General features: G+C 31.6%; 1 protein-coding gene across 3 annotated transcripts in view; it reads right to left on the bottom strand.

Moving 5' to 3' along the window:
• GALNT7 (polypeptide N-acetylgalactosaminyltransferase 7) overlaps window positions 1–13,043 on the bottom strand; it is a 45,439-nt gene that overhangs the window by 12,539 nt on the left and 19,857 nt on the right. For 2 of the 3 annotated variants that reach the window (XM_087724582.1, XM_087724583.1), the window contains exons 2-6: window positions 10,466–10,929; window positions 4,752–4,918; window positions 1,529–1,659; window positions 1,253–1,332; window positions 82–264 (exon numbers count right to left, since the gene is read on the bottom strand). In XM_087724582.1, coding sequence (XP_087580708.1) covers window positions 82–264; window positions 1,253–1,332; window positions 1,529–1,659; window positions 4,752–4,918; window positions 10,466–10,929 — 1,025 coding nt within the window. The remainder of the gene's footprint in view (window positions 1–81; window positions 265–1,252; window positions 1,333–1,528; window positions 1,660–4,751; window positions 4,919–10,465; window positions 10,930–13,043) is intronic. The other variant, XM_087724581.1, reaches the window with a different exon arrangement.

Below are 13,043 nucleotides of genomic sequence, written 5' to 3' on the forward strand. Positions count from 1 at the left end.
GGAAAAGAAAGGGGGAGAAATGAAAGAATTTAGGTAAGCATGAATTCACAAAGATCAATAGAACAAAACAATATTGTTTACCGATATGGCTCGGTTTTATATTTTCTTTTTGCCTTTTCCTTGTGGCTTAATGGAATACGTTTCCATAGCAAGCTCCAGTCCCAGGCCCCTCTGGCAAAGCCATCTTCATCCCCGCCTTGCTGTGGTTCAACGGAATAGTCATTCCCATCTATGTAATCTATTAGAGGCACAGTGCATGTAGTTCTGAAATATTTATGGAAGGGGAAGAGACAAGATTAAGCTGTCTAATCTAATAGATTACCCACTATCTTTAATGCCTTACCCAAATAATTTGAACAAATACAGTACACAGACATACACTTACTTTTCCTAGAAAACAAAACTGAGGAATAGGGATTATGAATTAACAGAATTAATTCAAATTAATGCTGAGAATACATTTATCTTTTTCTGCATAGATTCTTGAAAATTAATTGTCAAAGGGAATGATGAATAATGTGGTATTGTGCTGTTAAATGCATTTGTCTTGTTGGTTTCATAAGGCAGAAGGACTGTCAAGTGATTTTGCCAGTTTCTTAAACATATCATCAATAAAAAAAAACAATATAAATCTTGCAAATATAATATTTTAACATACATTTTTAAACATGTCATGCATTTTTTTAAAAAATGGGCCTGATTTAAAGCTAGCAAATATACTATTTTAACAGATACATTTATGAATTCTAAACACTGTGAAACAAAAACTAGCAGTTTGCTATAATTACCCAATCTAATTATTTAAAAGGAAGGAAAGGGAACAATTTAAATAATATCTTTTATTTCTGACAATTCATATGCAATTCTGCTTTGCACATTGAGGACTACTTAGATTTTTATTCTTTATTTCAATGTAGCCTTCGTTTATGTAAATATGGATAGTAACTTTTCAACTGTTTGCATTACAAGTGAAATCAATTATGCAATTGATGTCTTTAGGTAATAACAGAACTTTAAACTATTTACAGTTCTAAGTGTATTTTAGATAAAATTTGTTAAGTATTTTTCCTAAATTAGTCTTCTAGAGAAAGCATAGTTTTATCAGCCAACCTGCAAACTTCTATTTGGGCAGCTGAAAAAATGTGTTAGAAAATTACCCATTTTTAAAAAATGATTATCTGTCTGGGATAGATTACTACAAAATTACAATGTTTAAAGGATTCCTGAGGGATAGAAATAAGCAAATTATTACCTGTCTTTAGATATAGGAGCTATTAGTGGCACATACCAGTTTACTGCCACCTCACAGTGGGCATCAAGGTAAATTAAAACCTTTAAAAAACAAAGAGGAAAGGAGATTTCAATTTAGTTTATATTTTCTTATAAAAATGCATGTTGAGTTTATTTTTTTAAATGTGATTTTGCAATTAAGAACTGTGATTGCAATAATAAAGTGGATTAATATCTGTCAAAAGCAAAATTGAGACTATATGGAAAGAAGGATTTTATTTAGTGAACAGTAATCTACCTTTCCAAGTTTAGCCTTCTGGGCTCCAATGCTTCTAGCTTGAATTAAACCTTCTCTCCTTTCATTTCGAAAAATCTTTACAAGGCCATTCCACTGCTTAATATAATCCTCTAGTCTTTCTTTTAAGTGTTCTATCAAATAATAAAAAGAGGTTTCCATGTACGTTATAAATATTTAAGGTTGAGCTAACAATACAAATTACATCTATATTAAAAACAAACATATATTTGACTACATATCTACATACCCCAAAAATCAAGGATGCCAGATTCAATGTGTAATTTAGGTATATTTATTGATAAATGCACACTTATTTAAGAATTGCTTCTTGATTATTCTCCAAAAGTTAGGGATGTCAAATTTATTATGTAAATTTGGTATAGCTGCAAGCTCACTTAAGAATTACTTCTTGATTATTTCACAAGTATAGAACAAAACAGAAAGGCAACATTGAAAATGTAACATTGAAAAATTAACCTTTGATATATTATGGGCATATATTATATCCTTATATTTTAAACTCTTTTACCAACAGAAAAGCAAAAGAAATACTAACCAATTTTATAGACATGTCACAAATGTATATATGCCATTTTAAAACAATGATTTCAGATTTCATTTTAAAAATTAGGCTTCTTACCAGTGTAAAATACTCAACTGACATCAGAAAAATGATAAAATACTATTGCTGCTCTCTGACATACATCACCCCTCTAAAATCATCAATACTTTAACTCACAAAATAAAATACTTCATTTATTAGCAATCAAGATGTGATGAGAGGATATATTGGTACCTGTAATTTATTAATACATCTGACCCTGAAAACAAAAGATTCTAGGATCCTTAAAATACCTTCAATACATATACATGTAAAAAACTGTGTAACATTTTTTTAAACATATTTCAAGATATAGATATTTGATCCTTATTTCAATTACATTAATAAAAGAATTTAACAAATGTAATGCATTATTTATATAATGTCTATGTGTCATTTAAATATTTGCAATTGGAAAAAGTAAGTACACCTTGCATGAGGAAAAAGTACACTTTACAAAGTAAATGTATTTATCACTACCTCAAATGCCTAAAATTATAATCAAGTGCATCAGATGAAGTGTAAATGATTAGAACAGTATTAGAAAGGATCTAAAGGAACCTAAAACCTCAGACATTTAGTTTCATTTGTTCTTTGTTGTTGAAGTTGCGGTGTTATCATACCCTGCTCAAATGAGCTCTCCAATAACTTCAGAAAGATTGTAGATGCCTATGAGTCTAAGAAGGGGTTTTTAAAAGATCACCAAACAACTGGCATCAATTGATGAAAAACAAAGACAGCATTCCACTAGAAGAATTTAATACAACTATAAAGCATGGTGGTGGTAATGTTATGTTTTAGAGCTGCTTTGCTGCATCATGAACCGGGCAATTACATCACAGAATCAATTATAAATTTTTCATTGTACCAGAGGATTTATGAAGGTAATGTCAAACCATCTGTCAGAAGGTTATTTTTAAATTCAAAGATAAAATGATGCAATTGAGTAAAGACACTATGAAAACTGACCTTGTAATCATCTACTCAAAATAATAAACAGAAAAGCTACTTCTATGGAAAAGTAAGTATATCCTTGGTTCTAATACTTGGTATCCGCGCTCCCCAGAAACTACCTCGGGTAGGTATTTCTTATGACTGTCTACCACTCCAGGTCCATCTGGTGGGACTCAGGATCACTGTTTCAGCTATAGAACATATCATTTTTCCTGTGATGAGGTTCACCTTCCAGAAAGCCTTGAAAACCTGATTGTTCCATCAACCCCTGAGGATCCCCTGATGAGCCTGCAATGTACTTGAATAAGGCTAAATTATGATTGCCCACCAGCAATCCTGGGATTCTTTTATGTTTTATTCCTTTGTGTTCTTTTTATCTGCTCATATCACATTGTGATATGGCTTGGTATTTTGCTTTTAAGCCCCCAGAGTCACTTTTTATGAGATGGGCAGCAATATAAACTTGCTAAATAAATATGTTAAACAAGAAAAACAAATCTTTACATGAGGTGTACTTACTTTTTCTCTTAACTGTATGTCTTTTATAATAATTAAAAATACAGGAAAATATTTACATTGATTACCATATTTTTAGTGGAATACTATGTTTAAAATACTATATTAAAATGATCATTCACAATTCTGTGTAGTCTCTTAACTGTTCAATGTAGCAAGGAATTATGAATTGGGATTTTGGAAGAGATAAGCATATCCTCCCAAATGCAATAAGCACTATTTCAGCAAGAAAATGCAATGATTGAAATATGTGCATTATTTAAATTGCTACAGCCATATTTACTTTAGTCATCTACATGGTTTGACTGCTATAATTTTCCCAAATTCTTCATACTGTATCTTTAAAAAATCTAATTTAGTGACTGTTTGAAGTTACAACAGCACTGAGAAAAGTCACTTATGACCATTACAGCATCCTCATTGTCACGTGATCAGAATTTGCATACTTGGCAACTGGTTCATATTTATGATGGTTACATTGTGCCAAGGTCATGTGATCACGTTTTGTGACCTTGTGACAAAGTCAATGGGGAATATGTTCACTAAACAATTGTGATATTAACTTAGGAACTGCAGTGATTCACATAACTGTGACAGATCATAAAATGGGCAAAACAGAAAAATAACAACTGTTTCGCTTAGCAACAAATTTTGGGCTCGTTAAGTAAAGAGCACCTTTATTAACTGTTCCTGAAAAGGTTATAGATTTAGGATATCCAATAGATCCACCAATACTAATCCATTAACCATGCTCCTTATCAAATTCAATTAAATTAATTCACACAATACAATTCAAAATTGAAAATAATACTTAATTATCTCATTTATCGAATTAAAACCTTATTTAAAAGTTCATATTGTAGCAACATATAATGCAGTGAAAAATAATTGAATAATGATATATTTATAAAGACCTAGTATTTTAACTTATTTAATCTAAATGATATTTATGGGCAATACAAAGAACACAAATTCATATAGTCACAGTGACACACATTCTGTGACATCTCAAGATTGAGAGCCCAATATTCCTCAAGTTATGTTCTAAATAGGAACAGAAAGAGCTGGATATCAGCTCAGTATTTCTGATACTCAAATTTTCTAGATAATGATATCCAACCTTGGTTTCATACTTATGTTAAATGCATTTACCTTTATTGCTAAAATCATCAATTAAAACAATTTCAGCCAGATATTTTCTTGGAGTTCTTTTAATTACACTATGAACTGTCCGCATGAGTGTAGACCACCCTTCATTATGGAAGACAATTATAACGCTGGAGGTGAGAAGGTTTTCATCGTAGTGCCAGTATTTGCACCTGCAATAGACAATTTTGTTATTTAAGCAGTTAGTTCCTTTTAATAATTTAAACAATGCAATCAAAAGACGAACAGAGGTAGATGCAAGCATTTCGGATTGACCATCACTACCTACATTACAATTGATTTTTCAATTTTGTTATTGATTTTTATTAATACCTATGACCAATATTAATTTCAATAAAACTAATTTCAATAAAGAATAAATTGAATAGAAATACAAATTTAGAAAAACAGTTATAGTTGCAAAATTTAGCATTGATCAGTTGGAAATTCTTATTAATGTCTCTTGGATATTAAATAGGTCAAAACTCCATTTCCCCCCTTGTAGCAGTTTATCCATTAAGGGAAAACCTGTTTTTATTTACAGCATAAAATTATACACCAGTTAATCTAAGTACCATATTGTGAATCAACTGAAATTTCAAAAAGCTGCCCATGTCTTCTTTCAGTCAATTTTCACTGGAAACTACATAGCAATAATTTACAATGATTTGCCATTGCCTTTCTAGTATATCCTGCAGACCTGGTATTCTCTGGTGACCAAGTACTGATTAGAACTGAGCTTACCTTCTAAGCCAAGACAAGATCCAACAGAACTTGCCAAAAATATGATCAAGGCCCTCAAACTACTTCAGCTTTGCCTTTGTTTTACTGACCTAAAGCTATTATTGTTTTAGTTCCATGCTAACATATTCCTATTTCTAATTCAATTCAGAAATGCTACTAAAAACCCAATTCTATTAATTTCTGCATCTTAACATGAAATTCGTATGCTCAAATAATGACTTGACTTCTAGGTTATTATTTTAAAAAATCTGTAGTTTTAACATAAGCAGATGTGCTACTGAAACCCAAATTTGCTGTGTCTGTATACTCTTTATGAATACTGTTTTATAAACAAAGAATTTTGCATTTTTCCTCTCAGCTGGTGACTTTGAATTTTAAATTCAAAAGTCTGAAAGTTCAAGTTTATTCAGATTGAATATTTCACTCTTCTATATTTTTTACATTATACTAACAATGTATCTATTTTTATTTTAATACCAAGCAAACAAATATTTACGGAAATTCTGTTAACTTGGTATGTCTAGTTTAACAAAGAGAAAAACTATGGGTGACATGTTAGCAGTCTTCCAGTATTTGAGGGGCATGGAGAAGAGAGGATCGACCTATTCTTCAAAACACCTGAGGGCAGGACAAGAAGTAACAGATGGAAACTTATCAAAGAGAGAGCCAATCTAGAACTAAGGAGAAATTTGCTGACAATGAGAACAATTAATCAATGGAATGGCTTGTTTCCCGAAGCTGTGGGAGGTCCATCCCTGGACATTTTAAACAATAGATTGGAGTTGGACAACTATTTGTCTAAAATGGTATAAAGTCTCCTGCTCCAAGGCCCCTTCTAACTAACATTCTATATTCTGATTTTTCTCTTCCCCATTATTCACAGTATCCAGAATTTAAAAATCAGGTATAAGCAAAAGAATTAAGACATCTATATCAGGCAAGTATTTTCTTTTAAATAAATCATAAGCATCATTGAACTGAAATGTCTGCTACTGTCTAAGCAAGTTTTCAAGCATTTAGAGTTTAATATTAAAAAGCCATCTGCTATTTCACAGAACAAAAGTGACATCTAGTGGCAAGTAAACTACCATCAAAAAGGATGTTATTGTACTTTTCATCACCATGTCTATAAATATTTTTATAAAAAGCCATAAGGCCACTGCCAATTGTCATTTTATAATTATATGAAAATGAGCAAGGGTGGTTATCAACTATTTTGCACTTAAGGCTGAATACTAATATTGTAGTTATGATATAATCATACTTCCATGCACGTTTTTTGTATTAAACCTAGACTCATTCTGCCACCTAGTGTTAAATCTTTTATGAGAACAAATATTCTATTTTAACAGTACTTTAATTACTACAACAAAGATTCTATTTTAACAGAACTTTAGTCACTAGAAAGATAGTGAGTGGGTTATTCAATATTTATATTTATTTATTTATTTATTTATTTATTTAATCTCACCCTTGTTTTTTTCCCCAAATATTCTTATCTTCATTCCACACCTGCATATTTGGAAGCATTTTTAAGCTAGAAAATTGTGTACATCACATGCTCTATTTATGTGTTTTTTGTAACATACAGACACACTGACTTGCTACAGAAAGAATTCTATATGCTTTCACCTATACAATATTCAACCATAATGTAGGGATTTTTTTTAAAATGGTTTTTTTATTGACAGATGATAAAAGCTTTATACTATATTATTCGACAAACTCCTCAATAGTGGAGTTAATTTGCATAGCAATAAATACATTTCTATACTAGAAAGACAGCATTTATTGAATTAAAATATTTACTTGTCTAATACAATACAATCTTGGGTCTCCACAATTTCAAAATTTCTCACAGGCCTATTTCAGGATTGAATCCATGCCCTCTGAAAAATCTCTGAATGCCTATTTATGAATTTGTGGCAGTAGAAGAATTTGAAATATTTCTCATTATTTATGTTTATGTGAGAATTGAATCTCAGAAAAAGACCAAGTTTTAAAGACTTTTATACTGTATTCTAAGAAAAAGAGAGAAAAAGAAAAAAATACTCTTAGTAGGTATTTACAAAATCATTCTTGTAACAAAATAAAGCAGCATATTGTTATATACTCAGTAGAACAGTGTTTTTCAACCTTTTTTGTGCAAAGGCACACTTTTTTCATGAAAAAAAATCACGTGGCACACCACCATTAGAAAATGTTAAAAAAATTTAACTCTGTGCCTATACTGACTATATATAAAGTAATTCTCCCACGGCACACCTTACACTATGTCACGGCACACTAGTGTGCCACGGCACAGTGGTTGAAAAACACTGCAGTAGAACATTTTTTGCCTATATAATTCAATTTCTTTAAGGAATTGCAAACTGGCACTACACTATCTACTCTCCACTTCAAAAGCACATTTTTGTCTTTGAATATAAAGTACTGCAAAGCCGTAACAAAAAATGCACTGAAAAAAGTATTTGGCTTGCTAACAATATCATAATCAAGAAGTTGACAAATGTCTTACATTAATTAAATATTTGATAAAAGGATAAAAAAGATTGTTTTATTTATTTAATCTACTTAGAGAGAAAAAGACATAATTGCCTCAATGAAAATTAATATCCTCTAAGGCTACTTTTATTTACTGAATACTAATGAACCATCTAATATTTTTAACTATTTATACTATAGGACAAAATAGGCCTTCACAATTCAATTGTCACAGTACAAAAATAAAGTATTATATAGAAATAAATATGTTAAATGGAGAAAATGAAAAACAAACATTTAGCTGGTAATTCTTATTTCTAACAAGTGCTCTTAATAAAAAAAGTTTAAGCAAGATTCTGTAGCTGATCATTCTCTGGTTAATGTAAATGACCTCCATGCCACAAAATTCTCCCTAGGAGCAAGAGCAAGTTCCTAATTCCAATTGTAGGTGGCGGAACAATGAAATGATCTTCTATTGTTTTGACAATAGAAAAGCAAACGGACTGAAAACTTTATATGGACATAAGGAACGTTCACTACAAGAGGACAACTCTAAGTTGTCAGACTATCTGTCTTTGGTTTCATGATATATGAAGAAACACTTGTGTTAAGGCTCCCAGGTAATAAGTTGAAAGAAAGCCAGGATTTCAGATCGAAAACATACCAAAACAAGATGGCTATTAAAGATCTTTATACAACACAAATTAGCAGAACCCAAAGACTCTTGAAGCCGACCCTCCGATTTAATGCCATATTAGGATGCTTTGCAACTTGATAGTCATAATTTTCCACATACTTTGTTATACTTCTCTACATACATCTAATGCTCCTTACCATCATTTGAAAGCCAGCATGTGTATTACATTATTAGATTTTATCCTCACTTTTTCACTTAAAGTAACTCAAGGTGGCAAACATGCCTAACACTCTTTTCCCCAATTTTCCTCATAATAACAATCATGTACAGTGGGTTGATCTGGGAGAGAGTGACCTGCCCAAAATCACCCAGCCAGCTTTCATGTCTAAGGCGGGACTCTCAGTCTCCTGATTTCTAGATCAGCACCTTAACTACCAGATCAAACTGGGTATTGCTATTTTAAATATCAATAATTTAAATATTATTTTAACATATAAGTTTTATAATAAAATACTAGCTTTGTAAACACTGAACCACAAACAGATTATTTTTTTACTGAAATTAGAACTACAATTATGCATGTAGTACTATGATTCACATAACTTTTAAATAACATTTTGGAAATGTATTTTTGATAGGCTACTTTGTATACCTGCAAAAACTAACCTATATTTCTAGCTTCTTATTAAATAAAAAATAAAGCAATATAAAAATATTGAATATTACTAATGTTTAGTCACATAGCTGCAGAAGAAAGAAAATTATTGCAGAAAAATATGGTGAAAGTAGATTATCAAATTATAAGTTTTAAGGCATAGAATACATTACATGAGATAAAAGATAAATTCTGAAATTCTAACTAAAACTGTATAATGTCCAGAGATTTTGAAGCAAAGATTTTATTTTTTCAATAAAAATTGAAAATTTGGGAAAAATTAATGTACAGGTCATGTTTATTTTTAAAATATTATTTACATATACTTTGTTACTTCGTAAAATCATAAAGTTGTAAGAGATTATTTAGACATCAAGTCCAACTCTGCTCAGTGTAGGAATTCAAAGTCATTCAAAACAGATGGTTATGTAGACTTTGCATGGAATGTTGTCATTATATATTCCTGTGTTTACTTATAAAAGGACGTTTTGTATAAAAATGTAAAATATAGTTTATTCAGAAAATAGTTGAGTTTTAAGTCTTTTCAAGTAATACATCTTCCAATCAACTTCAGGTTTTGAACTAAAGGTTCTGTTTAACAGCATTTTTTCTTCTATGCTTTTATCATTTTATTACTGCATATGCTCCTGAGCTTTGAATTTTGTCTACACTGAGGCAAGTTTCTGAATTCCTTTACATGCGACTACTTTGGTTTGATGGGAGTATTCTAAAGACAGATTTATTTATTTTGTACAATTTTTCTCTCTCGTTTTATTAAATTTATGTGCTACTTATCTAGTTTACATAACACCATATATATTTAAGATCCAAATAATCCCCACTTTTATTGTTTAAAGGTCATGAAAAGCTGACTCTTCACCAGACTTTTGATGAGTCAGCCCCTCACTTCATTTCTTCTGTTCAGCTGTGCTTGCCATTTTTTATATTTTCATTTATTTCTTTAGTGGTTGTGAAATTGCTAGACTGATTAAGAGACAGGTGGTGTACTAGTTTAATAAATCATCATTAGTAGTATAAGTGGTAGGAAATATTTAATTCTCTATTTTTTTTCTATGGTGGGGCGGATACCTTGCAAAAACTGTTACATCTTTATCACAGTAACACAATATAAGAATCAATTTTACTGACATTATATCACTCTTGAATAAGTAAGTATAAAATAGCAGAACTGAAACTTACTCTTCTAGGCGTAAATCATTAATGCTCCGATCTAATGAGATCATATCACTTGCTACCATGTTGAATCCAAATTCTTTAATGCTGGCTTGAATAGATTCTTTATATTCTGATCCTAAAACATATGGCTTGGCTTCCTCACCAGGACCACCTACAACTCCATGGGATTCAGGTTCTTTGAGTTCAAAATTACCAAGAATTCCAGGTCGCAATACAGGGTCATGGTAGATATTTGTCTGTGGCTTAAACGTAAGATACTGTCTCTGCATAATATTTTGCTGATCATTCTTTTCACCAGCATGAGGAAATCTCTCATTTTTGGCCTTATTCCTTCGTCGAATTGATTCCAAGTCTACTTCCACACCTTCAACATGAGGCCAGGGTAACACTGGCTTAAATTTGTCGTTTCCAGGGATTAGACCATTATCTTTATTGTTTGGCATTAGATTGATGGCTTCTTTGTAGTCCTACACACACACACAAACAATAAATATAAAACAAAGTGAATTAGTTACATGGCAACTTCATTTTCATTTTTCCACATTATTTTCACTGTCAATTTATCAATATGAATATCTTACAAATTGATAAGATAGATCTGTATTACAGGCAAATAAGTATAGAATACTTTCTCACAGTCATGTTTTATATCACAAATGAAGGTGAATATACATATCCCAGGACATTGTTGAAGGAACCAATCTGGGTCAGTCACCGGGAAAGGATTTACTTCTTCCAAGCTTTTGGAATTGTGCTGGAGCCCATGTTCAGGGAATTCCTCTCTGTGCTTTGGCTACTCTCTGTGTGTCCTATTCTGCATAATATTATGTTAAATAGTGCCTGGTTGTGTGACGCTTTTTAGTAGTTGATTGGGATGTTGATGGTCAGCTATTAAGCATTAGTTCCTTGTGCTGCCAAGGCCTCACTTCCTAAGCATTGATAAGCTGGTGGTAAACCAGCACTCTGACTGACAAGGGATCCATTTTGCAGGCTTCAATCACTTCCCTGGCTGATTTTGTGCCTGCTCATCCAACAATGTTGGTAGCTATAAAAAATTGAATTGCAATGTGAAGCTACCAATGAGTTCAGATCTCTTTGCCTGACTGCTTGCTTGTGTTCTGTAATCTATCATACATAGTCCAGGCAAGTGATCCTGTATATTACATTGGAAGGATCTCCAAGCAATCTTTGCCATGCATAATTGGTCCTCATATGGTAGCCTCTGGGCTTACTTGCAGATCTCGAAAGCTGCTTTCTACTGTTTTCAAAATGTTTTTGATGTATGGCAGGCTGTGCCATTGCACTAAATATGTATATTCATTCATTCATTCATTCATTCATTCATTCATTCATTCATTCATTCATTCATTCATTCATTCAATCAATCAATCAATTTCTATAGCCACCCACTAAGGTTTTGTATCTTGTTTCTTTCTTTCTTTCTTTCTCTCCACATGTTGTGCAGACATTGTGTAACAAATGCTTGTCCGTGCGCCCATTCTACCTGAATTGTTAACATAGGAACATGCTCTCCAGAATTCAATCACTTCAGAGTTTCCACCAATCTAGAGGGAGGCCTTGTCAGGAGCCTTATTGATCTCTGAAATGTGTAAGTAATAAAGGCCCCCAACAAGAGTTTACAAACTTTTTTTCTTGAGCACAAATCCTAGAGAGCTGTTTGATTTACAGAAGAATTCCCAGGCATCACATCAAAACAGAAGCTCGGAGTGACATTGGAAGGAGATGAGAAGTATGTCAACAGATAGCATATGGCAAAAGTCCCTATTCCATATTAATAGTAGGGGAAATGGAGGGTAGAGCTGTTTGTACGAGCTCTTGTATAGGAAAATTTAGAATTTAATTAATTTAATTTCTAAAATTAAATATGCACTTTCACTTTTATTTATAAAGCATAAGAACTAGTTTTTCATTTGAAGATTGACAAATAAATAGAGGAAGCATTGAAATGAATGGTGGCATGGTTATTTTGAATTTATGAGGTTATTCTGAATATATTTGCACAATTATGTGTTTAAACGGTATAGGTTTCCTGCCTAGGCAGGGGATTGGACTAGAAAACCTCCAAAGTCCCTTCCAACTCTGCTATTGTATTGTACTATGTTTTCTAGCAATGCAACATGTTTGCTTTGCAAATTACTTACATTCAATTGGTTGAAATAGCATAAAGACATTTGTAATAAACTGTGTGGAAAATAATAATAAATCAGGTGACAAATATAGCCTTGCAATATTTGTTAAAGCAAGATCCTATTTCCCAATCTTTATTTGTTATTTGTTGTTTGCATTATATTTTTCTTTAATGTTTATCTTAAGTGCTCATTCAGTCTATAAAAACAATAAAAATAAATGGATAATATCACACTCTGAGGAAGTCTTGTTTATAATACTAGAAAACTCATAGATTGTTTGTGTAATAATGTATACATGTGAATAAAAATCAATCCTTTCATTAATTTTCAACTTTTAATGCCTTCTGCTGATTTTCAACTGCATAACATTCAAATATTTCTAAAGTTGAGTATTCAATCAGTTTTTCTGAAAATCATGTTAACTCCTTGGC

This window comes from Thamnophis sirtalis, unplaced genomic scaffold, assembly GCF_051295495.1.
Source record: "Thamnophis sirtalis isolate CommonGarterSnake01/CBP01778 unplaced genomic scaffold, rThaSir2_p1.2 scaffold_10, whole genome shotgun sequence".
In the NCBI taxonomy this organism is placed as follows: Eukaryota; Metazoa; Chordata; class Lepidosauria; order Squamata; family Natricidae; genus Thamnophis; species Thamnophis sirtalis.